We start from the raw sequence: 25,801 nt of genomic DNA, 5'->3' as shown, positions 1-25,801 counted from the left end.
GCAGAGGCGATGCCGCACAGGCACCGGCCCCAAACGTGCCTGGAGGAGCAGCGCTCTTCTCCTGCTCAGCCGACACCTTTGCAAGAGCTTTAAATACATATATTAAATTAAGTAGGGGTGTCGTCACTGAAGGGAAAGCAGTGCCTTAGCCATGGGGCTTTCACCAAGGTAACCAAGTTCCCTTTTGGGCAAAGCAGAGTCTCGAAGTCTGCTTGACATCTTGAAGCTTAAATAACCGTAAGGCATTGTTACTCCCTGGCAGCAAAGTGCCTCGTTACGCCTGATTGAGCTAATTGCTTTGAAATAGGATATATTATCTATAATTATAGAGATCTTGGAGGAGACGGCCAGCCTTTTCTTTCATCTTTTCCAAGTGCATCATAATGTCGCGATCAAATTAATTTAGGCCACTTGAAATAGTGCCTTCCTTTCAGCCCGGCTCCTCCGACCCTCAAAGAGCCGGGCACGCCTCGGCGACCGAGGAGTTTGGCCATCCAAACAGCTCCTGGGGACCTCCCGAGGACTAGTCCAGGTGCCCGAAGCCTTAAAAGTAGTTTGGGTTATGTTTAATCTGGACAGAAAGGAGTAGGGAGAAAGAGAGAGAGGAAAAGGAGAGGAAAAGAAAAGGAAAAGAAAGAGGGGGGAAGACAAAAAGGAAAGAACGGAGGTGTTTTCTCATTTTGCCGACACTCGGAAACCAGCGACGAAAACAGGGAGGGCTTTGAGCACTTGAAGGGCTTTGAGGGCTTGTAAAGCCCGCAGGACATTTTTAGCACTTGCGACAGTTCTGGCTCTTTGCCCCCAGGGCTGAGTCTCGCAGAGATGAAGTAAGGCTGCTGAAGGGCGCGCAGGGAGCGCGCAGGGAGCGCGCAGGGAGCGCGCAGGGAGCGCGCAGGGAGCGCGCAGGGAGAGCGCAGGGAGCGCGCAGGGAGCGCGCAGGGAGCGCGCAGGGAGAGCGCAGGGAGCGCGCAGGGAGCGCGCAGGCGGTGCCCGGCTCAGCAGAACTGCCCTGGAGCTGCTCGTCCCCAAAGCCAGCTCGTGTCCTGCGGGACTGTCTGGTCTCCTAAGAGCTTCTCTTCTCGGGAGAAATAAAATAGAAACAAGGGAAACAACAACACCCCTCTCCTTTCTGAGTTCTGCCTTTAAGTCAAAGATAACGTTTACAAAAGGCAGATAATGCCCTGAACTGACTTAGCGCTGCCTCCTGTCCTTTCTCCCCATCCCCCACGCACTCCTCCCAGCCCTTGCTGTATTCACACCGAAATAAAATGCTATGGGTAATGGCTTTGCCTAGCACATTCATTATATTGAAACGGGACTGTTTAGGATGCTAATTGCCCAATATTGTTATCTAGCACAACTGCCTTCAGGGAAACGCCACGGTTCCCAATAAAAACACCGGACTGGAACAAGCACCAATAAAGTCACCCATTTCCCTCTGCCCTTTCACTTCGATTTTCCTTGCAGCCCAGGGCGGAACATAAGAGAGGCACCTAAAAGCAAACTAGAGTATCAACAACACGAAACAGGTACTAAAAAAGTTCCTAAAATCCCGTGGTGTTTTGGTCACCAAAAGTACAGTAAGCAAGGGAGGAAGAGTTTGGAAATTGAAAATTTCCCGCTGAACACAGAAATCAATCTTGGGGAAGATTTCGTTTTGTAAAGTTATTTTCCCAATTCCTAACTTAAAATTTGTAGATTCCATAAAGAAAGAAGGGAAAGAAAAAAAAACGAGCAAGAAACGAAAGAAACTTTACTGGCATCTCGTTTTCAGCCCAACAGATGAAAAGTCAGCATGTGAATTAGAATCAAGTCCTTGCTATGGTGATTGCTACAGTGATTGAAATACCAGCGAGTATGACAGAAATGTAAACACAAAGCGCTCATTGCTGGGAGATAAATAAAGAGCTAATTATCTCATTCTGTCAACTCTAAATGAAAGCAGGATAGCGCTCCCGGTATGGGACGCACACGCATCTCTTCAAATCTCAGCAACATCCCAATGTTCAAATCATTGTGCAAAAGAAAAGTGAGGAGGGGAGAAAAAGCCAGCAGCGCTAATTTTCATTTTCGTGTTTCCTTCAAACAACGAGACTGAACTCAGCCCAGGGGCTGCCTCGAGGTCTAATAAACACATCACTTCTTCTTTCGCATGGTTAAGTTTGGAATCAGGGAAAAAATAATAGTAATTTAAAAACCCAAACAAAACAAGATCCTACCTGTAGGATCGGGTGTAGGGGACACCGTGACACTGTGAAACACGATGCATCGATATATGCGCGTGTTTTCGTAGTCGGGGGTGGAGTGGGGGGTGCATCTTCGTGCCGAGTACCGGACTTTGGGAAAATGTCGTGTGATTGGTAGAGCAAACTAATTTTGTCAGGCTGAATGTGCCGATGTCCCAGGGCTAAGGCGCCTTGCTCCCTTGATGCGGGTTAACGTCCTCAATAGTCCCCCTCCAGCTGAAGCCTTTGATCAGACCGCTGCTGGCGCCTAAAAACAACATCACTTGTCTGCCTATTAGAGGCACTGACTAATCGTGACAGATTGTTTATTCTCGCAATTAGCAATGCAGCCGCTTCTCCGAGCATCCCCCACCCCCCCTCCCCGACGCGGCCCGACCCGGCCCGATGGGGCGCGGGGGAGGCTGCGGGCAGTGCGGGCACCGGCAGCGGCAGCGGCACCGGCACCGGCACCGGCACCGGCAGCGGCACCGGCAGCGGCACCGGCAGCGGCACCGGCAGCGGCAGCGGCACCGGCGGGGCGCGGAGCCGGCCCGGGCTGGGCTGGCCGGTGGCACCGCTGCTCCCGCCCCGCAGGAGCGCTCAGCGGCGCGGCACGGAGCAGGAGGGCAGCCGGGCGCATTAGTGCGAGCTGCACGTCCGTGCAAAGTGCGTTCACCTTCACGTAGAGGAATGTGCGGGGTAACCCGCAAACCGCCTCCAGATCACTCTGGATGAGAGGGATCAGCCGTGAGCACAGCACATGCGGGAGCTCGCTGTGATGTACGGGCAGGACGCAGGAAACACCCCGCAAGGGCAGATGCTCACGCGTGTGTGAGATAAAGTGTGCGTGGAGCCGCGCGCAGGACAATTCATTTCAATCAGATCCTGTTGCTTATCAGTTAATAAAATGTCTATTATATCAATTCATTTCATAATCTATACGCTCCTAATCTACCATCTTTATAGGGTCCAGTTAAAAGGAAAGGGAATTCGCTGTCCCTCCCCGTTTAGATAATTGCCCTTAAATGACTGCAAGAGGCTCTTGTGTTCCGAGGAGATTAGAGCCCTGCAGCTATCAATAAACTTTTCTCAGCGAGCGGCCAATCCCGTTATTAGAGAGCGGCTCTGTTTTACTGCACATCCGTCCTGGGCGCGGGGATAAGGGATCGTAAAACGAATTTACAAAACAAAATAGCCCGGACTTTTAAGGGCTCAGGGGTTTATGTGTTCCTTTTTACGTGAACGAACATTTCGTTATCTGCAGACACGCACACATCTATGCCATGAGAAGTAGCTCAATTTATGCGATGTGTATGCGGGTACGTATATAAACGCAGATCTCCAGTCACATCGAACACATCGCAGGGCCGGCGTTCATTTAAAAACCAAACCAACCAAGCAACCAGTCAAAAATAAGCAAAAACAAAAAACAAAAAACCCACAAAACGACTGCGGAACGGGTAGGGTCTCCTTCCCTTTGAGAGGTCACACTCGGGACAGCCCGGTATTTGCCACTTTTGCAGGAGATCGGGCTCATGCTCGCTCCCTTGCGCTTTACCAACAGAAAGGCCAGCATTTTTTCCGACGTTAATACGTTTTTCCCCGAGTTTTGAACCTTCCCATCTCCACAGCACAGCGCTGCGCCTGCTACCCGGCCTTCTTCTCTCCCGCCTGAGATGAGAGTCCGGGCGTGGAGCGGGCCAGGGGATGCGGAGCGGAACCGGGGGATGCGGAGCGGGACCGAGGGATGCGGAGCGGGACCGAGGGATGCGGAGCGGGCCCGGGGGATGGGGAGCGGAACCGGGGGATGCGGAGCGGGCCCGGGGGATGGGGAGCGGAACCGGGGGATGCGGAGCGGGCCCGGGGGATGGGGAGCGGGCCCGGGGGATGCGGAGAGGAACCGGGGGATGCGGAGCGGGCCCGGGGGATGCGGAGAGGAACCGGGGGATGCGGAGCGGGCCCGGGGGATGCGGAGAGGAACCGAGGGATGGGGAGCGGGCCCGGGGGATGCGGAGCGGGCCCGGGGGATACGGAACAGAACCGAGGGATGCGGAGCGGAACCGGGGGATGCGGAGCGGGCCCGGGGGATGCGGAGCGGGCCCGGGGGATGCGGAGAGGAACCGAGGGATGGGGAGCGGGCCCGGGGGATGCAGAGAGGAACCGAGGGATGCGGAGCGGGCCCGGGGGATGCGGAGCGGGCCCGGGGGATACGGAGCGGAACCGAGGGCCGCGGGGCGGGGCGGGGCGGGGCGCGCGGGACGCTCCGACGGCGATCCCGGCCCCGCCCCCCGCGCGCCGCCGGGGCTGCAGCCAATGGGGCGGCGCGGCCCCGCCCCCCGCGCGCCGGCTGGGCGGAGCCGCCCGCGCGCCGCTTTATGAGGCGGCGCCGCCGGCGCGGGACCGGAGCGTGCTGCCGGCTGCCCGTGCCCCCGCGTCTGCCGTGCCCCGGCCCCATGACCGGCGGCCCTGCTCGCTCCCGCCCGGCGCTGCGGTGGCGACGGCGGGCCGCCCCTGCATGGCCCCGGCTGTGGATATGACCGCCGCGCCCACCGGGGTCCGCAGCGACGAACTGCCCGCATCCGCCTTCAGCAGTCCCGCCGGCGGCGCGCTCCCCGTCGCGGCTGCGATGGGCGGAGAGGAGGAAAGCGACAAGCCCAAGGTCTCCCCGTCCCTTCTGCCGTTCAGCGTGGAGGCGCTTATGGCCGACCACAGGAAGCCGGGAGGCAGGGAGGGAGCCGAGGGCGCCGGGCCCCCGCCGGGCGCTGGGGCGGCCGCCCGCACCAGCCTCAGCCCTCGCCTGGGCACGCTGTCGGCGGAGGCGCCGCCTTCCCCGCTGCCCCTCGGCGGACACTTCTCCGTCGGCGGGCTGGTCAAGCTGCCCGAAGACACGCTTGTCAAGGCGGAAAGCCCCGAGAAGCAGGAGCGGAGTCCCTGGATGCAAACCCCCCGGTTCTCGCCACCTCCCCCGAGTAAGTAGTGGTCCGGGAGCGGGCGGGATGGGGGCTCTTCGGGGCGGCTCCGACCCTCCCGTGGACCGAGGGCAAAGCTGTGCCGGTGGCCGGGGCTTTCCTGTCGCTTTCGCCCTCCCTGCCTCTGGTGCTATATCTTTGCGCGGTTCGTACTTTTCTGGGACAGTTCGATCCTTCCAAAGTACTGAACGGACTCGAGTGTGTGGAGAATGGCTGCGAACGCACAGGAAGAGCGGCCGTGCCAGGGTGAGATATTGTGCCAAATGTTAACCGGGGGGGAAAGAAAAAGCAACACGGCCAGCTTGTTAATTTAGCCTGGGGCTCGAACTAGCTACGCAAATTTTGACTCAGCACCACTGAGGCTTTCTCAGAAAGTGGCTCGAGTAATTCCATAAGGATCTGCACAGACCGGTTTCCTAGAAGCGGGAGCCTTGTGGGCTTCAGCCACACCGGCTGCTGTCTTAAATAGTGCATTTCCAAAGTCCGAAGAGCCACAGTGATGTTTTCCTGCTTTAAAGTGATCTAAATTAATAAAATAACAACGTGAGAGTCGAAATCGGAGAACCCTGTTAATTTCCAGTGGCTGTGCTGAACCAGGGTCTGGACAGCATGGGCCGGCTGCCCTCGGCCTGGCCGTGCTCTCTTCCTGCCAGGGATCCTGTGGAAAGGGGTGACCTTGGTCTGAGGCTCTCCAAGCGTTTGGGTCGCCCCTAAAAAACCTACAAACAGAGCTGCTTTCTCTGGAACGTTTGTCCCTGGAGAACGGCAGGTTTACCGACAGGACTTGTGTAAAGCAGCGATTTAATTTATTTGAATTGCAAAGTAAAATTTGTTGTTGCTAAGTAAACCCGGGGCAGATGGGTGTTGAAGACCCTTAGAAATCTTAAATAAGAGGAGAGGACCACGGTGAAGAGTGGTAGATAGAGCATGAGTGTCAATTCAGACCTCGTAATTAATTACATGCTTAATCCGGTTCCCAGGGGCCTAATGAAGAGGGTGTGAGACTGAGAAGCCAGCCCGTTTTGTTTGGGGTTTTTTTCCTGTAATCCAATAAAAAGAACAGGACTTTTCTTTTTCTTTTTGGAGGGTTATTCCCTTTATTATCTGCGTCTCCTCTACGTGAGCCAGGGTAGCTGTGAAGGCAGGAGGTACAGCGTTTATGGGTGTGTGATTCCTGCCTGTTGCCGGGTTCTTAATGGAGTTGGAGCTTCCTGATATGAACCACCTTTCTCTCTCTTTTGGACGGGACATGACAATTTCATGTGTGCCCCAGGCAACACTGGTGGTTTTGGGGCAGCTTGCTTCAAGTGGGACCCTACTTCCCCCTTTTTCCACCTCACCTGTGGTAGGGTGGGGACTCTATAGGCTGTGGGGGTTTGGGCACTGCTAACCAAGCTGTCTCTTCTTCCCCGGCTGCTCCCGGGCACAGGGCGGCTGAGCCCCCCCGCCTGCACCCTGCGCAAGCACAAGACCAACAGGAAGCCCCGGACGCCCTTCACCACGGCGCAGCTGCTGGCCCTGGAGAGGAAGTTTCGGCAGAAGCAGTACCTGTCCATCGCAGAGCGTGCAGAGTTCTCCAGCTCGCTCAGCCTCACCGAGACCCAAGTGAAGATCTGGTTCCAGAACCGTCGCGCCAAGGCCAAGAGGCTCCAGGAGGCCGAGCTGGAGAAGCTGAAGATGGCAGCCAAGCCCATGCTCCCGCCTGCTGCTTTCGGCATCTCCTTCCCACTGGGCGGCCCGGCCGTGGCCGGTGCTTCCCTGTACGGCGCCTCCAGCCCTTTTCAGAGGGCAGGGCTGCCCGTGGCTCCTGTGGGACTGTACACAGCACATGTAGGATACAGCATGTACCACCTCACATAGAGCCTCAGCCCAGCCCAGCCCTGCTGGCTCTCTGCTCCTGCCGGCTCCACACACATTCCCTCCCTGCTCCTCTGGCTCTTCTCTGTGGACTTCCCCATGGACCCTATGGCAGAGACTCCTCCAGTCTGGCTCTGCTTGACCTCTGTGCTTCCCCCTCTGATGCTGAGCCCCTATCTCAACACTGTTCTGATGTCCTCCGCTGTCCTGGGGAGCTGGCAGAAACCCGAGGCATCACCCCAGCTTTTTCCAGGCGCAGGGTGGTGATGGGCCAACTGTGTCCTGCTTCTCTGGGTCTAGCTGGCAGCCTGCAGAGAGCACCCTGCCATGGGGGAAGGAACTGTGGAAGAGATGGAAAAAGGGGACTGAAAGACGGGATGTTTTTCTTGCTTTCTGCAAGGCGAGGTCAAGAGGTAGAAGTGTAAAACAGCCTTACCCATTCCCATGTAACAGCGTTGTCTGTTACCTTCTTTGCTCCTCCACCAGCTCCTTTGGAAGGGGCTCTGTGTACTATGTAATATACTGTATATTTGAAATTTTATTATCATTTATATTATAGCTATATTTGTTAAATAAATTAATTTTAAGCTACTGTTTGATGCAATTTGTTTGCTTGCTCTTTGCCCTCTTGGGGGTGACTGAAGAAGAAACCAGATTTGTGAGTTGGGGGACGAGAGAGGGACTGGCTATAGCAGCTGTTTTCCCTCTTCTCCAGGAGTCTTCAGCCTTGGATGGTGATATAGCAGCTGAGTTCTTAACTTTCTGTGTATCCTGCCCAGTCCTCACAACTGTTTGAGGTTTCCTCCTTTCCCCCCGCTGCTCCTTGGCAGCAGTTCCCACCGCATCCCTGCCCCGAAGGTGCATGTGATCGCCTCTGCCTCCCCCAGCGGCGCCGGGATCTGCCGTATTTCCTTAGTCCTAGGAAAAAGTTGCTCCGGTCCCCCTGTCTGGGAGGATCCCGGTCGCAGCCCCCGCTGCGAAGACTGGGGAAGGTTTGATATACCCCACACCTTAGTGCCAAGCCTAGTGCGAGGTAAAGGGGCTTTCCCCAGAGCTCCATTTGCCTTCCCGTATTAGTCGGGGGAATGGAGCACCGGGATTTGGGGCGGTGGGGAGGAGAGGGGACTGTCGCTGTTCGGCTGGTGCTGGAGAAGGGGATGAAGGACGCTAAGGGCGAGGCGGTGTCAGCACGGGAGCCGATGGCTCAGGGGATGGGGTGTGGGGCCGATGTGCTGGGCACGAGTGCGGGCCTGGTGGAACCCGCGGGACCGATGGTCGGGACCGCTCGGCGCCGTGTCTCCTGTCCGCTCTCGGGCTTTCGAGCGCCCCGCCGCTCTTAGCGGCTGGCTCCGCTGGAAACCCGTCCCGCTCGGCCACGGCTCCGAGGAAACCGCTGGCGACGGCCGAGAGCCCGTGGAGGAAACCGGCGGAGTCGCAGCCCCGGCTCCGCGCCCGCCGATCCCGCCAGCACCGGCGCCGCCGCCTCGCCGCGTTCCCCGCCGGCTGTGCCCTGAGCCCCCTCAGTGCGCCGCTCCAGCCGGTTTGGTTTGACGAATCCCTCGGGTAAGACAGCGTCGGTTTCCCCCCCTTTTTTTTCTCCTTGTTTTTTTTTTTTGGTTTTTTTTGGTTTTTTGTTTTTTGTTTGTTTGTTTGGTTTTTTTTTGTTTTTTTCCCCCCGATTTCGTGCTTTATCTTTGTGCTCGAGGAATGGCAGCTGAGCAAATTTGGATTCTATTTTTTTTTTTTTCTGTCTTTCTCCCCACCCCCCACCCCGCTGCTTTCATTTCCAGCAATTTAAAACGTTAAGGTTGAAGCAAAGTTAGAAGGAAAATAATTGCGGTAATGAGGCTCGGCAATCTTCTGCAGGCACTGTGGCTCCAGCGAGACTGTAGCTGGGGGCGAGGCAGGACTTTTATCATCTCCTAAGTATCAATGATGCTTTCAATAACTCAGCGAAACAACATACCTGAACACAGTCACTTTCTCCAGAGCTCTCTGCTCTAATCCCCCCTCTCGTCTCTCGCTCCGCTCTGGCCGCCCAGTCATTTTTGAGCTGGGGTGACTTTGGGGCTTTTGTGGTTGCTTGTTTTCTTTTCTTGCATTTTTTTTCTGTACTTTTTTCCCCAACCCTTTTCTTTTCCGATCATTTCTTTTCTCTGTGCAAATGACAGTGTCTGTGATGCTGACCCCAGCGCCCAACGCCGCTCCGGAGCGGGAACGCTCTGTGCCGACTTTTTCCCACGTTGCGTCTCTGGCAGAAAAAGGCTGGATATCTCCAGCTTATCTCTCTCTCTAACTTAGCCTCTGCGCGATTAGACCGCGGGTTTGGGGGAGATCTAATCGCGCAGAAGGCCGGGTTTATCCTGTAAAGATGCCCTTAAAATCCGAGAGAGATTTTAAACAGCGAGCCCTTGAGCGAGCCCTGCTCCTGTTTGCCGGCACCTTTGGGCGCTACGGCGCGGGACTCCGGGCAAAGCGGGACCCTTTCATCTCTCCGCTTTGTCTCTGCTTGCTTTTTTTTTTTTGCTTTTTTTTACATTATGTTAACTCGGGGTGGATATTCGAAGCGCAGGATTCCTATTGAACATGTCTTTGCTTTAAGTTTTCCCCCTGACCCTTGGGCTAAAGTCCTTGGTTGCTCAATTAAACCCAGATGAGAACAATTAATAACTAAGTAATGACAATAAGTTGGGAATCACACGGATGAACGCTCCATGTGAATAGGAAAAGCTCACACAAAAGAGCAAAAAGGATTTGTCGGCTCTTTTTAAGGGGGAATTGGCTTTTCTTTTTTCTTGCCTCTGGCTTACCAGCAAATAAAACTCACTTTTGTGTCTTTGTAGCCTTAAGGATCTCAGTGGGCAGTTGGAAGTGAGAATGGCTGTTTTCCTTTCAACTTGAGGGTGCTGGCGCCACGCAGCCCCAAGGATAGAGAGTAGCCAAAGCAAAGTTTCCTAATAACTCCCCTCTCCCCCGCCACCCCTCCCCAGTCACGCCGGTACCCCCCTCCCCTCCATGCATATCTCCACACGCACTCTTAGAGAGCCTCGGCAGACAGACGAGAGAAAGCAGAGGGGCCCCGAGAGCATCCACGTAGCACCACGGACTCACAGCCGAGGCTGACTCTGCAGTGGGAAAGCGATAGCGCCTTGGTGCCACACTTTCCACAGAGCGTAGGAAACACAGCTCACAGTAGCCAGAGCACGGAGAGGAAGCAAACACGCGCAGAAACACATAGAAAATAAAAGAGAAGCCATTTTCCCACTCTTTTTCCCATAAAGGAGGGGAACGGCTCGGTTACCCGTACACAGGGGCAGCCCCCGGGCGCATCCCCCCGGCACCGGCTCCCTGCGAGCTCCAGAGCCCGGCTGGGAGCGCCGCCGGACCGCGCCCGGCTCCGGCCGCCGCAGGACAGAGAGGCACACAGCGAGGCTTAGAGCTTAAAAAGCAAGGAAAGGCTCTTCTTCAGTTTTAGCTACAGAGAAGGTGGCTACCGGGTAAACCTGCTGCGCAAACCGTTGGTTAAACCATACATTTGTCATCTGCTCTGAATTTCTCTTGGCTTGGACGTTTCTTTTCAAATTCGTTCTTTCACTCGAAACAAGAATCGGTGCCTCACTGAATACTTCATCGAATGTTTTCCGTAGTGCTCAAGCGAAGTGGGAGCTTAAAAGCTTGCTTTCTAAAGTTAGGGCAGGCTAAATTCAGCAAGTGAGTTAGGCACAGCAGCCTCCTGCTGCTCAGGATTGTGCCTGAGAACAGAACCTTAAGAAATCAGAGGCAAAACAGGGAAGCTGCCTAACTTACCCATTGTAAAGGCCAGGGGAAGGGGAGGGGGCTGAGTGCTTCTCAGTAGTGCTTATAAGCTTAAATCCAGGCTCATCATTTTGTGTGAATCTCCTGAGTCACATCAGACCTTTTTCCTAAAAATCTGGGAAGTGAAGGGTTTGTTGAACAAACTGTCTGGACAACTCCGGGAGGAAGTGGGATGCTTGGCACTAACTCCTTGGTACTGCCTGGATTTAGATAAACAGCTGAACTCAGATATTCTGTATTCAAAGTGAAAATACCAATCACCAGTTTATTAGAGACTCAGAGGTAATTGCTCTTCATCTCTTCTAATGATACATTGATTTTATATTAGACATGGAGGTGGCCAGAGAGAAGAAGAAAAAGCAGCTGCATAAGCGATCTTGAGATCAGGACACTCCTCAGAGCAGTCATGGGGCTGTCCAAATTAAATCCAGCAGAGTGGTGACTGGTGAGTAAGTCTCCCACTGCTTGGAATATAATATGCTGTACCCAGTGAGCTCCTGGATGCAATGAGGTAGTTCACTTACTCTCTAATTCTTCACAAAAAGCAGGCGGATGTGACTTCTGTACCGAACTGTAAGGGAGTCTGTGGCAGAAAGAGACACCTTCTTCCTGCCTTTCATAGTTCTGCCCTCCCCCCCCACCCCATACAGCTACATCTATTTATATCCATAGCATCTATATCTTCAATATCTATATATAAATTTATATCTATATAATATATACATATGTATCCATAGTAGAATATAGATGTATTCTAACCCAAGGAGTATGTGGACCTCTGAAATGTTCTTTTATTAGCTTTTAACTCTCTCCACACCTTATGTGAAGCACAGTGGTGTCTGTCCCTGGCCTGAGCAATCTGTTCCACAGCAGGGAGCCTAAAATTGAGGCATTGCGATAATGGGCATTGCAACACAGCTCCCTGGGACTGGCCCGAGGCCCCTTCTGCAACACGGACCCATTGTCTGTCCAGCTCTGTGGCAGGAGAAGCTGGAGGCAGAACCAGAAGCAACAGCTCTGACTCATTTAACTACGAGCTGTAAATTTTAACATGCTGCACAGAGAGATGTGGCAGGGATTTGCTTACAGCAGTAAACCGATCGACATTAACTCTGCTCCATTGTACTTCATCTCAGAGATCTTTTATCCCTCCAGGCTGGATCCGGTTCCCACCCTGCAGTGATTAAAGGGAAAGCGAGGAGGCAGCTACCTGGATCCAATCCGCCTCGTGCGACCAGGAATGTGCAATAAACCCCCCGTGCAAAGCTCTTTTCATGTGGGGAAGTGGCGGAGCCGAGGATGCCCGTGCGCACGGAGCCCAGCTGCAGCCGGGGCCGGGGGCTCGGCCGTGCGCTGCTGCCCGGGCTGCGCGGAGCCCCCTCGGCCTCGCCCGCTGCCAGCAGCGCTGCGCTCCTTCTAGCTTGCAAGAGAAACAAATCCCTTGCGTGGGTCGTACAGCCATCAAAGCTACCCACTTCAATAGCACAGGCCTTGCCAGTGAGCTGTGAGACAAACCTTGGGGAGAGAGTTTTGTAGGCAGAATGTTCAAAATCTGAGATTGATTCGATGTCTGTGGTCCGTTCTCATGGAAGCTGGGGCAGACAACGGGGCAGTGGGGTCACAGCGATCAGCGCTGGACAGACCTGAGGTTCAGGCACCCAGGCACAAAAAGATGCAGCCCAAACGAAATATTCATTTCAGCCGAACTGAGCAATGCTTTTGTTGTGTTTTGTATCGGGCACACAACAACAGGCAGGGCGCGTGTGCTCATGATGAATTTTGGAGAAAGAGGTACCTTATAACCACAAACACATTCAAGGCCTTCTGACCACCACTGCTGCTGCCCAGTGCAAGGGTAAAAAGGGAAAGAACACTCAGATGAGTGTTCTCTAAATACTTTTAGAGGTTTTGCTGTAATTCAGGCTCCTTTTGCATGACAGAGAGAATGAAAGTGACAGCATGAGGGAAAGAGATCTGCTAGCAAAAATATGTTAGCTGGAAGATTGCATGTGGTATGGGGAAGTCTCAGAAATGGAGGAAATGAGAATTATTTCCAAAAGACAAGCTGGAGGGAAGGAGCAACTTTCTTTTGATGCAATGTTTTCTGTGCATTGGGCATTATTATGCAAATATCAGCTAACACAAATACCAAAGTAAGGGTGTTTTAAAACTCAAGGGGTGACTGACTCACATTACATTGCATTTAGATGTAAGCTAGTGGCCCTGTTCCCATTTACATCAGCAAGGGAGTGGAGGCTCTGAGTCTTGCCCTCACATTATGGCAAGTTTGTGTGCATTAGTCCTGGGGAGCATCTGCTTCTCACACTGTACTCACTAAAAGCCATAAATGCTTTTCTAAACCTCGTAATGAGCTTTGGACTTTCTGTGAAAACTAAGTCTGTGGTATACCACAAGAAGAGACAGTGGGATGTTTTAGATGTTGTCAGTCTGACCAAAGACTTTTCTTTCGGTGACGTTGTCAATCTTTTCTTTTGGTAGGAGGCCACATAAATAATACACACTAAATTATATTTATAAAACAAAATACAGGGTTGCAAAAGACAATACATGTGGCGTGGGACTGGAATAGACATAGAAACAGGATTCAGTGGTTTTCAAAACAATTTAGCACTTTAAACATTAATTGCCTCAAATTATGACTGTAGGCACACACCTGAATATGTAGACTGTATGTTATTGAACAGAGATGTTCTCTGTTGCCTCTTACCAGGGAACCCAAACTCACCTGTGTGGTGCCCATCAGCTGAGCACCTACAGAAAGCAGCATGATGTCTCCACAAGAGTGATTATATCAGATACCACTGATATCAATATAAATAACAATCCAAACGTGAACTTTCTTCAGTGATTAGCAAAGCCATGCTCTCCTTAAAGATAGCTTAAGTATTAACTGTGTGTACAAAACCTACATTCAGAAATCTTAGTCATGAGTTTCTAACTCAGATTTTTAATTTGGAGATTACTTAGAGGAGGATTGGCAGTCAAAAGTTTCTTCAAAAGTAGCTTCTTAAAAATGACATGACTTTAACTACATTTCTGTCAGGTGTGATACCTGGATTGGGATGAACTTAATGGCCTTAATAGCTCAGAGTTCAAATGTAGATCTTCAGACAGTTCTCTCTTTAATTCAAGAAGACCCGTGAAGGTATGTTAATTTCCCTCTAAATCATTATGAATTTCAAGTACATACTCAAATAAATCTATCTCAAAACACTGGGAAAGCAAATAGAAAGTTGTACAGGGTGTATAACAAAAAGAGAAAGCTGAGATGGACATGTAATCCTAGATTATTCTTACTGTCTAGAACATCAGGCAGAATTTCTCCAAATGTGATTTTTTTTTCCCCTTCCTTAAAGATGGCTTTAATACTAGCCAAGTTTGAAGTTGCTAATGACATTTATTTCTGAGCTATGTATGCATGAGAATTTCACTTTGCATAGTTGGAGACTGTGATCTTTTTCAAGCTTGCATAATGTTTAACATGACTGAATCAATTTTCAAAACAAAGAAACACAAAAGCATTGAAAAATGCCCAGAACAAGAATGGGCATTTCCATTCCATAAGGAATTTGTTTGGAAAAAATTATAGAGTTGTTGGAATTTGAATCTAAGTTTACCTAAAGTTTGCTGGAAGGGAAAGTTATGTTATACGAGACAATTAACCATTGGTTTCAGTCTGATCCAAAGCCCAGTAAAGTCAGTGGTGTCTTTCCATGGGCTAACTAAGAGGCTTTGGGGCTGACTCATGCACTGCAGAGCTCCTCAGGAGATAATAGTTCTACACTGCTTATGTGAAAGTTAAATATAGCCCAACGTTTGTAAGTGTGTGTATGTATTACGATTAATTTAAACCCGTGGTTAAGATTGGGTTACAGTTTCCATTTAATGCATATGCATGTGTTTGTGTTTGTATGCATGCACATGTAAGGACAGACATCTGTGGACGTGTAAGCACACACATACAGCTAGTGCCACAGAGATGATTGAATCAAGAATATATACATCATGGTAAATATCGGCCTTTACTACAGCAGATAAAACTGCTGCCATACACTGACAGATCTGAACATATGCTTTCAAAACCAGCAGCATCTGTTTACATTGAACTGCAATAAAAACTGAAGGAGGCATCAGTTAGTATTAGAATTTTATCTTTTCAATGTCCAGAAACAGTTTCTGTGCCTTTGATGTAAGCTGTCAAGCCCTACTGGAAAATTGCATCTCTCTGATTACTGCATTCAGAGCGGAGGAAAGGACATGACTGCCTTGCAGCATTTGTCAGCGGGGACCCTGCAGGGGCTTGCTTTTTGGGTACTGATAAGCAAAGTTAGCTCACATTCAAAGAACAGTAAAGCAATTCTTGCGTAAAAGGGGAAAAAGCCCAGAAGGGGCACTATTTTGGATGACCCAGCAGAAAGCTTTTCTCTGTTGCAGGTATGATTAACTCTTTCTGGCTGCTCCTTTCAGATCAAACTTCCTGCATCCTGCGTGAACATTTAGCCTGAATATAAACTCAGTGGCAGCAGCACCACTGATTATTCAGGTATGTGCTGCAACGAGCACCTGATTATCTGTGAAGTGGTTGTATTGTGCCTGAAGACCTGGCTTCACATTGTGAGGCTTTTAGAGGTGGATCTAGCTTATCTGTTCCCCATTATCCCTATTCCTCCTTTCTTCCATTGCTCATAGTCCTCTTGGTTATGTGTCACAAAACATTTCGTGACATTTTTATGCCCGCATCAATTGCCTGATGAGATTTAGAGCTGCGACCTTTGCAGATGGTTACACCGGCAAAAAGGGCGTGGCAAGGGAGAAGTGGTTTGAAAGTCATAGCACACTGAGCTCTGTAAGGTGACAACGACACCAAGGAAACAGTGGCATCTTGTCCCAGCACGAAATTCTGTGTTGATATGAAGAGGATATTTTATTTTAAATTCTAATTGCAAATGAGAAAGAAGGGGTCATTACGGCTTGTGTTCTTTTCCTCCTGTGTAAACAGAAAGGAAGCATTTGTATACTTTAGATATTATAGAGCTGAACAAAAGACCCAGTCATCAGCTGTGTGCATCCCCAGCATGCACCAGGAAGAAAGGCTGGCAAAATAACTTTTGATTATTTTATTGCACCTTTCATAGTATTCCTACCACACTGCAGCAGCATCCAGGCTGGAAGGACTTTCAGGAGAAGTGCAGGATGTAGACAGCCAAGCTCCGCCAGAGAGCAGAGCAAACTCAGAGAAATAAGAATGGACAAAAAGCAATGCAAAGGAAAACCAGGCAGTTAATATGCAGTGGAACACAAGTGAGTGCCTAGTGTGTAATCAGAGCAAACACAACCTCTTCCGTGTAGGGATTGCCAAAGTGCAAAAGTACAGCTGGGGGTGGGGAGGTGGTCAGATGGAAACACTTCTAAAAGATGCATTTTAGAGTGAACAGCAGCAAGAACACTGCAGAAGACATTGGGTGCATTGTATTGTGGTTGGCAGCAGCATTTGTTTCATAGGGGCAAAATAAGTGCAGGAACATAAACATTTGCAAACCATCTATTTTACTGGCAATTCATAAGGAGAACTTGCAGGGTGTTTAATGCTTCCACAGCCAGGCCCAGTGGGACTGAAGGTATTCACACACATTTTAATAAGGTGGACAGGCCAAAAAGGAAATTATCCAGTCTCTCCCAGTTGTAGGGTTTCTGCTTTGTGGGAGAGCTGATGGCCATTTGGATTCTGCTTGTCCTGGAGCACAGGTAAGTTCCAGGTGCCTACATCTTGGAGAGCAATTTGGCATGCTTTCTGTGTTGGTGCTCCTGTGTTGGAATGCACAGCTTCCTGAAGACATAACACCACCTCCTAACAACCAAAAGCTCAGCAGCTACATGATGCTTCCTCTCAAGGAAGCTCAGCTCACAGTGAGGGTGAGAAGACACTCAACCTGCACTCCATTGCTGGGAAGTGCTGAATTCTACATCAGACAGGTCAGTCAGCATCAGTCTCTTGAAAATTTACATCTGGAACAGAGCTCAGAGCAAGCACTTTGAACTCCACAGAGAGTTCAAAGCCAACACACCCACCTCCCAGGGCAGCCACCTCTTCCCCCTCTGGGGCCTGAGCCCCCTTCTCCCATGGGAGCTGTGTCCCTGTGCACCACACAAGGGTTTCTCAGGAAGAACAAGGAACAGAGAAACCCGGCTCTGGTTTAATGTTTTGGCAAGCAGTTACCTGAAAATGCAGGAAATGCACAGGTAATTTGTGTGTCAGGGTCCCGAGTGTGGCAGAAAGCTTTTTTTAATCTTTAGAGATGCCTCTTTTCACTCACAGACCACACTGAGCATCTGTGAAGCTTCTGCCTTAGGTGCTCTAAAACATATCGAGAGACCAAAATAATATCTCTTTCGATAAGGCCTTCACTCAGTGTCCAAGGATGGTAGCTGAGAGCAATCCCCTTTTTTTGCCTGCACATTTCCTGTGTATACTTACTGCATCTATGAAACACCTAAATTAGAGAGATACTCAGACATGAAGAGAGTTGTACTGTGTTCCTTTCACTTCTCCATTTCATTCCACCTCTCCATTTATTATCCATCAATTATGTATCTTCGAACCTGTAATTGTGTTTTTGCACTTATTGTAGAATATACAGTTGTTAGAACATTCAATAGCATGTAATTGCTTTTTACTATGTATTCATTTGCCTTTTCTTCTCGATGGGAATTTGTATAAGTGTTATACTTGGCTCCAGTCCTGCAAACAGTTCTGCCCACGAATAACTTTACCCACACTAGGAGCTCCATGGATCACAGCTTCCCTCTCACCCACTGAATTATATGGAGTTACTCATGCAATTAAATTACTCATAAGCATATGTATTTGCTGGATCAGGGCTTCTCCATGTAAGATTGGTCTTTATAATTAATTTAAGACACCTATACATTTCTTTTTAGATAAAGGAAGTGAATCGTTGGAAAGTGGTAATAAAGGTTGGAGCTGCACTTCTGCAATAAAATGCATTTTGGTTTATTAATTAGTATCCATTTTATAAATTTAGCACTCTAAAACCAAGATAACTCGACATACTTCTAAACTATTTTATTAAATAATGTATTTAATACTTAATAATTTTATACAATTTAAAGCAACTTGTTAGTGTTTCTTTAAACAGCATAACAAGGTAAGAACTTTCTCTGAAATGCTATGTCAACAGAAGCTGCCATTTTTTGTTGCCTGTTAGCCTAGACACAAAGACTTCAGACTTTGATCCCCAAACCTTTGCCAGCTGGGCATCCTGCTAAGTGCCCTTGAATGTAGAGGGCCTTAGAACAATCAGTGGTCAGAACCTTGGATCTGAAGATCCACTAAGCTTAAAAGTGCTGGTTTAAAGTAGTCTTCTATTTTCCTTTTCACTGGATTATTCTGTAACTCTCTTTGGATAGAATGCTAGTTCAAGCACCTGTAAAAACCTGTGACTGACACATAATTTGTTTTCTGGTAAAGGAACAGCTTACATTTTCAAAAGAGACCTCAGATCATTTTGTTTGAACCTCTACACCATCTTCCTTCCAGGCACGAAATTGCAAGAGAAACATTTCTTCACACTTCTAGCTATCAGAAGGAGCGGAACTGGAAATATCCAAACTGAGGAGCTTTTCCCTGATGTGAGTTAAATAATTTAGCATCCTCACAGAGGCAGGTGGATGTTTTACTGTGAATCACAGCCCAGCTCCGGAGGACAGTTCTCTGTGATCTACTCACTAATGACCTGTGAGTTCACTTGCATCTCTCCTCTCCTGATCCATGCCCTATCTTGCTCCTCACCACTGTCTCTTCCTCATCTTGGGGGTTGTACTTGGCTGAGTGTATGTGCTGGTTTGGTTTGGTTCTCCAAATGGGCAATTTTGCTGTCACAAGTGGCCGTGGGCATCACCTGTTAAGTGCATGTTCTCATCTGCAGCCCAGCTCTGGTGAGGTTTGCAGAGGAGAGCAGCCGTGGCATTTCTCCTGCCACCCCTCCCTGCCCTCAGCTCACAGGCACTTCTCTGCCTGTCTGACCAGCCTTGCCATGCCCCTGTGCTGCGTTGCATGCACTAACCAAGGCTGCAGCCTGGTCTAGAATGCACCTCCTGTCCCTGGCTTGTTGCCCATTTTCTCTCCAGTTCTTCCTCTTCTCACAACCTTGCTCTTCTGCTGCTGAATGCATTCACATGCAGGTGGCATTTGCATCTGTTGGGGTGGAAGTTGTTGCTGCAGAGCCATGGCTGCTGCAGCTCCAAGCTTGGCCATCTGCCTCCTGTGCCTGCTCGTCCTCAACCAGGCACTGCTCAGTTCTACAGCATCCCTTGTGCCAGATCAGACCTCCCTTAGCCATTTCAAGCCTGCTCCCACCTCAACTCCCTTTCCTTTCCTGACTCCTTAAAAGTACATTCCTGTCCCCAGAATCAACATTCCAGGACCAGCTTGTTCTCCTTTGCTGCCAGCTCACTTGTTCCACCAGTGTCCCACACTCTCTAACACCTGACATGGATTTCACAGGGGTCGGTTGTGAACGAAGTGGGCCTAGGAGCCCTGCAGGAAAATCAGATGGAAACAAATGTTCACAGCTTTCCAGAAATTGGTGTCAGCTCCCTGATACAGAGAGTTTTACAGCTCTATAAATCAGGCTGAAAATGTAACCAGAAGCCCTGTTAGCTTTCTGTTTCTTTTAGCACATCCGTTTCTTGTAAAATTCCGATTAGAGGGACTGGTCTCTGTAGAAATCATTCACTCCAAACCCAACAGGGCTATAAATCAAAGCACTACAAATCACCACAATTTGCAGATTTTGGGTTTCATCATTTTATTGCTTTTGAAGAAGTTATGTAAATGCTCTTGGAGAACATTGGCCCCTGCATCCTCTGTCACTGTCATACCTGGGATGAGGAAGAAAATAAAAGCATTTTCTGAAAACCAGGTATCTCATTCATGCAGGTATTCCTAACCTATTTCTCTAAGGGATCAGGTCCAGAGTGCTGTCTCATGTGAAGAATCTCACCAAAATTAGTGAGATTACTCTCATAACTTGGAGATAGAGGAATAATAATTTTTCTTTGAAAAAAGCAAAAAGACAGTAGAATTTTACAAGAGTCTCTGTGTTAAGAAAAAAAAAAAATGTGATTCAGTGATGATTGGACACATAACACCATTTATGACTCCACTGTCCCAGCCTGGGTTTGCCTATACAAGATAATTATCTGCTCCAGCAGGCAAAGATTTCATCACATCCCAGTATGAATGACAAAACTGTTCCCAACAAATTTTGCCCTCCCAGTGACAGTAAATCCAATCTAGGCTTGCAAAGTCTAGATATCTCTGAGCTGACTCACACTGGTCTGCTGCAATGCATCAGACACCACAGTGACCACAGCTGTGATTTGGACAATCTGGAGAAGGTTTTCAGACCAGGCTCAACCATGACTCAGATTCTGTGCAGCACTTTGGGGCCCTCCTCAAAGTGGAAATCCTGGAAGGATCTCTCACTTTTACCTATCTACTTTCCTGAAGTCCAGGGGCTTCAGCAGACTTGGAGCTTCTTAATACAAGTTTCTCTTCACCATGCAGTTCATGTTCTTAGTCACAAAGTGCTGGGAACTTCTGCAGATCCCAAGGATCGGGAAAAAAACATACAAGGAAAAATATCTTTGGTTGCAGAGTGAAAGCATGAAATTATTCCTTTAGATTTAGCATTACAGCAACAACATGTAATTTATCAGGAATAAATTTAATTCTTGTGGAGTTTAATTGTACTGTTGGTATCTGAGAGCTAGGATAGGGACCAGATGCCCAGTGAACAAGTTGCTCTACAGCACAAGATGCTATACAGCAGAGAAGAAAAAAGATGGTCCTTTCCCATCAAGGCTCATAAGTTGGCATTGCATTTACCAGAAAAATGGCAAGTTAAAATTTTTCTTTATTCTATTCTATTCTATTCTATTCTATTTTTATTTTTTTTTTATTTTTTATTTTTTATTTTTATTTTTAATTTTTATTTTTATATTCTATATTCTATATTCTATATTCTATATTCTATATTCTATATTCTATATTCTATATTATATATTATATATTATATATTATATATTATATATTAGTATAGATAACTTATACTCTAAGGAGAACATTTTCAAAGGCCCAGAGAATTGGGAGGCATTTGATTCCCTTGACACTCAGTGGGACTCTTAGTAACTATTTGCCTGGTACCTTTGAAAAGGACTGCTCAGGCATCTAAGTGGCAGATCACATTTTTAGAAAGTTCATTTAGATATTGAAAAAGTACTCGTAGAAATGGGACATATATTTCAAAATCAGTGTTTTTGACACACTAAACTCTTCAATTCAGCCTAGAGCTTAAAAAGATCCATCATTTTTATTACATTGCCTGTAAAGCCAATTAAAGCAATTAAATGAAAATTGGAGAGTATTTTAAAAGCTGGTTTAAGATTCCTCTTTGAGCACTGCAGCTTAGTGTTACAGTAGGACACCATCTGCTGTCCAAGCAGGGTCCAGCTCCGCTGCCTCAGCAGCCACATTCCAGCTATAAAAACAGAGTGCCCTGCATTATCTTAATGAAGCTTTTGCTAACCAAATTCCCTGTCAGATTTGTGAGTCTGTATTGCATTTTATTTACGACACATGTTTGAATTTGATCTTTTTTCCCCCATTTATGCGGTGGAAATACATAAAATCTTTCTTCATAGAAATGATGTTTGCAGTAAAAATGTTGTGCAGGTATGCAGGGTGCTAAGAAATAAATGCTGCAAAAGGAAAGTAAAAATTATACTTCAGATCTTGCATTTGTAAATAAGTTATGAGGCCATTACTGGCTCTGTACTGTAAGACTAGCAAGGCACAAGCTGCCCAGCTCTCAGGGGACATCTGAGACCTTGCTGGTGTATCTGTCAATTACTGTTAATTTTAATGGAGATTTCCACACTGTGGCCCCTTTACATCTGGAGACTCAGCTGAGACCATCTACTTGTTTTGCACAGGTCACTGAAGTGATTGCCAGGTGGAAAAGCTTTTGGGTTTCTGTCGACATGCAGAACTTCTGAGGTGGCCTTGGTGTGGGAACTTTCATATTCCTTTACATGTCTCCTGCTTGTAGTAAATAAGTCTCAGGCTTTGAAGGTTGATTCTCAGGTCCAATTATACCTGTTGACAATCTATAAATGTTTCTTTGCTTACAGTTACATGTCTTCATTTCTTCTCTACATTTCCTTCTAGAAAGACAGAATTTTTCTATAAAATGATTCCTGTTTTCCTTTTTTTCAAAATTGTTTTTCTATTCATGTCGCTCAAAATGCCAACACTTCTGTAGGAGAAAAAGCTTGGGTTGGTGTATCATAAATACAATGTAGTAGAGATATCAGAGTTGCAGTTGGAGTCAGCATAGAAAAGCTATGGCCAGGAATCAGAACAAGGTATGCAAGAAAATGTTGTTGGGAATTACTGTATGCAGGCTGGAGGCCTCAACAGTGTCTGTAAGAGATCAGATTCCTTTAAATTCCTCTCTTAGGCCTACATAATTAGAGCTTTGGGTTGGCTGAAGGGACAAAGTTTGGAATAAAATTGCCTTTAATTCCTCAATTAAACCAATTAATGATGGCAATTAATGACTGATTTTCCTGCTGCTCTCTGGAGGGTCCTATATTTCTGTACTGCCCGTTTGGGATCTCAGTTTGATGATTCAGTTAGAGGGGGTGAATTTAGGTCTCAGTGTGCAGTGAGACAGACACATCTGAGACTTTAAGAAGTTACAGAAAAGTCAATATTTTTCTTCTTTTGGGAATCATCTGAACATTTTATATTTGTAAAACGCTCATATGGGACAAAAGGCTTGGCCAATGTGCAGATCACCTCTTCCATTTTCACATCTGTCTCCAGCAAGAGTGGCATATACAAAATGGGTCATGGAGAAGGAATTTATCAGAACTAAGAATTGCCACTCCCAGTCTCTTCAGCTGTTAGTCTGAAGTTAAGGATCATATACTACTCTTTCACTGACAACAAAAAGAGAAGTTCTATAAATCATATTAAGGTCAGCTCTGGAGCACAGAGTTCAATAAAATGATTGGATTCTTCTAATTTTTACTATTTATTCAATTTCTCCATTAAGATCATTGCTCCTAGTAGAGGGCTTCTTCCTGTTGGATTATCCTGTTATATCTGTGTTACTTTAACAGGCTTGGGTGTGATATTCCAACACATAAGCTTTCTGTGTAAGTAATTTACCATCTGCCTGCCTTTCCCAGTCTGGAATTGAGGAGATGAGCTCTGGAAGATGTCCTAGAAGCCTCAAACATGTCAGGTGTTCCTGAGTGAGGAAGGGAAAAAGTACTTCTCTGTCTGCTAAAATAAATGATGAGCTTAAATTACTTGGTTTAGTGGGCTATTGGGGAAAAAATGTTTAATGGTAAAGACTGGAAAAAGACAAAACCAAATTACTAAGAAAAGGTATTCACTATCCTTAACTAGAAATTTCTTAAGGATAGGGAAACAGGCATCTGTCATGAGTTGATTTAAATTTGATCCTGCATTTGAAAGGGGGAAAGGAGACTGAATAACATCTTAAATTTCTTTTTAAATAAAGAAATACCTTTTTAAAGTTCCTTTTAATTTTTAGTGATCCTGTGATGGCCTCTCTATGGTGACATTGTCCAAGATGAGTGGAAGGAGAGGAGGACACTGTGCAGAGGCTGCCCTTTGCTTCTGCCTTTCCATGGGCCTCTCTCTCTTGAGCCTCCTTGTGCCTGCAGCCATGAGAGCTCCAGAGGGAGCATCAGGCTGGGGGCTTGTCATCATGGGGAAGCTTCACCAGTGATTCTGCACCTTGGCTCCAGTGCAGCTGTACTGTTGTGCTGCTGTCTGCAGAGGTGCTTGCTCTGTGATAAGAGTCAGTTTCTTTTGGCTTTAAGCACACTTAGATTTCCAAGTGACATCACAGTGCCGTGTTCTGCACAGTGCCAGGGGTTTGCATGGCTCGAACAGCCGCTGTGGGATTTGGTGCTTGTCTTGGCTGTTGGCATTTTGCAGCTCTTTGCCATTTCACTCTCGAGTCAATGACAGCTTTCAGCACAGGGCCCTGTTTTTGCCCTCCAGTTCCCAGAGCATAAGATAACACAGTCAGTCCTGGAAAAAAAGAACCTTCTGCAGTACTGTGAAATAATACAGCAATAGATGATGCCAGATAAAGGTATGGGTTTGAGTTCCTTCCTCAGTCCCCTTGTGAGTGCTGTCCTCCCTCTGCACATCTGGGCCATTACAGAGCTTTCCAGTGCCAAAAGCCCCCCAGATACCTCCCACTCCATCTCCAGGGTAGCCCAGGAGTGTTCACACCCTCCAGGACTCACACAGGATGGCTGTCATTGAGGCCTACCTGACACATTTTTACCTCGTCCCGCTCTCTGACTCCTCTTGCCTCCATCCCCATTGCTTCCCTCTGTGTTCCCCAGCCTGCAGCTTATTTTGAAGATTTAACTGGAACTTCTGCAGTACATTCATTTCATATCATCCCTCTATGCAGGGAGGAATTTTGTCCAAGTCAGGTGGTGAATCCTAATGAATTCTGTCATTCTAGTGCTATACAGCAAATGACATCAGTGCCATCACTGTTAGCAGCAGCCCAGTTACTTTTCTTGATGATAAATCCCACAGATTTGAGGGATATGAATAACATAAAAAGCAGGAGTGGTTGTGGAGTTCAGAAGGATGATTTTTCCTCAGTCCTCAGCAGGAATGCTTGACCACACAGTGCCTGAGCACACAGAGAGGGCCCCCCACCTGGGCTTGTTACCATCAACAAGCACATGCAAAGCTCAGAACCCATGGCCTCATTCTCCACAGCATCCAGTACAGGTTATGTGAAATATTAAAATATGTAATTTTAAATGCATGCTTTTTATTGCTTTATAACTAAGAAACCAGATCTTTTCCCACTGACTTTCCCTGCAACTTTTCCCTGTTCTCATATCCCATGTGGCTCTTAAGTGCGCAAAGGCACCAGTATTAAAGTTTATAAGATATTTATATAAATCAGATGGTTGGTGAGTATTAAATCTGATTTTTCTCAATAACCCGAGGGGGAATATTAAAATATTAAGATTGTTTGAATTTTTAAAACACAATTGAGCTTTTGAATAGTTTAGTCCAAAGCCTCAATTCTTGTACTCAAATGTAAACTGGCTGAGGACAGAGCCCTTGAAGTTTTAATCTTGTTATTCACATCCAGTGAGACAAAAGGTGGGCTTAGAGGAAAGCCTATCCTCAAAAATCACAAACAGACTAATAGGGAAAAATTAATTTTAACTTGTCTATTCATCACATGATTTTCATCTTGAGAAGGGCACATATCTAGTTCTAAATAACTGATGTCATAATACAAAAATTAGCATCAAAAATGCCTCATGGCATTGCTGGCTTAGTATCCATCTTTACTTTTGTATTCAATGGCTTCAACATAATTATGAGATTTTCCCATTTCAACAAACCTTCTCAGGTTCTCGATATTGCACTTTCCATTATTTCCTCCTGATTCCATTTTCTGTCTTTATCTGATTGTGTTCTGAACCAGCATTGTGGATCAGTACAGCCAAAGCCTCCTGGTTCTTTTTTTTTAATACAAAATAGCAGTTGCTTTTGGGAGGACACATTGCTTCTGACTTGTGCAAGGGTGTGCAGAAGACAGCTGGATGACAGGGAGCTGTGTAGGCAAAGGAATGTTTGCTCTTTGCTTTAGGCTCTGATTAGGTCAATTCTTGTGACAGAGTTATTTCCGCAAACCCACAATTACTGCTAGGCTGAGTTTTCTGGAAAGAGAGATTTCTTTGCATGCTGTCTGACCATCCCCTTGCAGGAGTGATGGGTACTGGTATATGTAGGTAAGTAAG

At 47.6% G+C, this 25,801-nt stretch overlaps 1 protein-coding gene across 1 annotated transcript; it reads left to right on the top strand.

The window, feature by feature from the left end:
* Window positions 1-4,641: 4,641 nt before the first annotated feature.
* MSX1 (msh homeobox 1) lies at window positions 4,642-7,643 on the top strand. Its single transcript, XM_023948632.2, has 2 exons — window positions 4,642-5,194; window positions 6,624-7,643. The coding sequence occupies exons 1-2, from the start codon at window positions 4,741-4,743 to the stop codon at window positions 7,052-7,054; spliced, it is 885 nt and encodes a 294-aa protein (XP_023804400.2). The 5' UTR covers window positions 4,642-4,740; the 3' UTR covers window positions 7,055-7,643.
* Window positions 7,644-25,801: the final 18,158 nt, after the last annotated feature.

Source organism: Cyanistes caeruleus, chromosome 5, assembly GCF_971803275.1.
Source record: "Cyanistes caeruleus chromosome 5, bCyaCae1.hap1.1, whole genome shotgun sequence".
Lineage (NCBI taxonomy): Eukaryota > Metazoa > Chordata > Aves > Passeriformes > Paridae > Cyanistes > Cyanistes caeruleus.
Note: the sequence above shows the minus strand (reverse complement) of the source record. Positions and strands in the feature narration are given on the sequence as shown.

Bases quoted from the DNA above. Each gene is read 5' to 3' on its own strand.
- MSX1 (XM_023948632.2), top strand. From the start codon at position 4,741: ATGGCCCCGGCTGTGGATATGACCGCCGCGCCCACCGGGGTCCGCAGC. The intron at 5,195-6,623 runs GTAAGTAGTGGT...TCCCGGGCACAG, and splicing joins GTTCTCGCCACCTCCCCCGA to GGCGGCTGAGCCCCCCCGCC.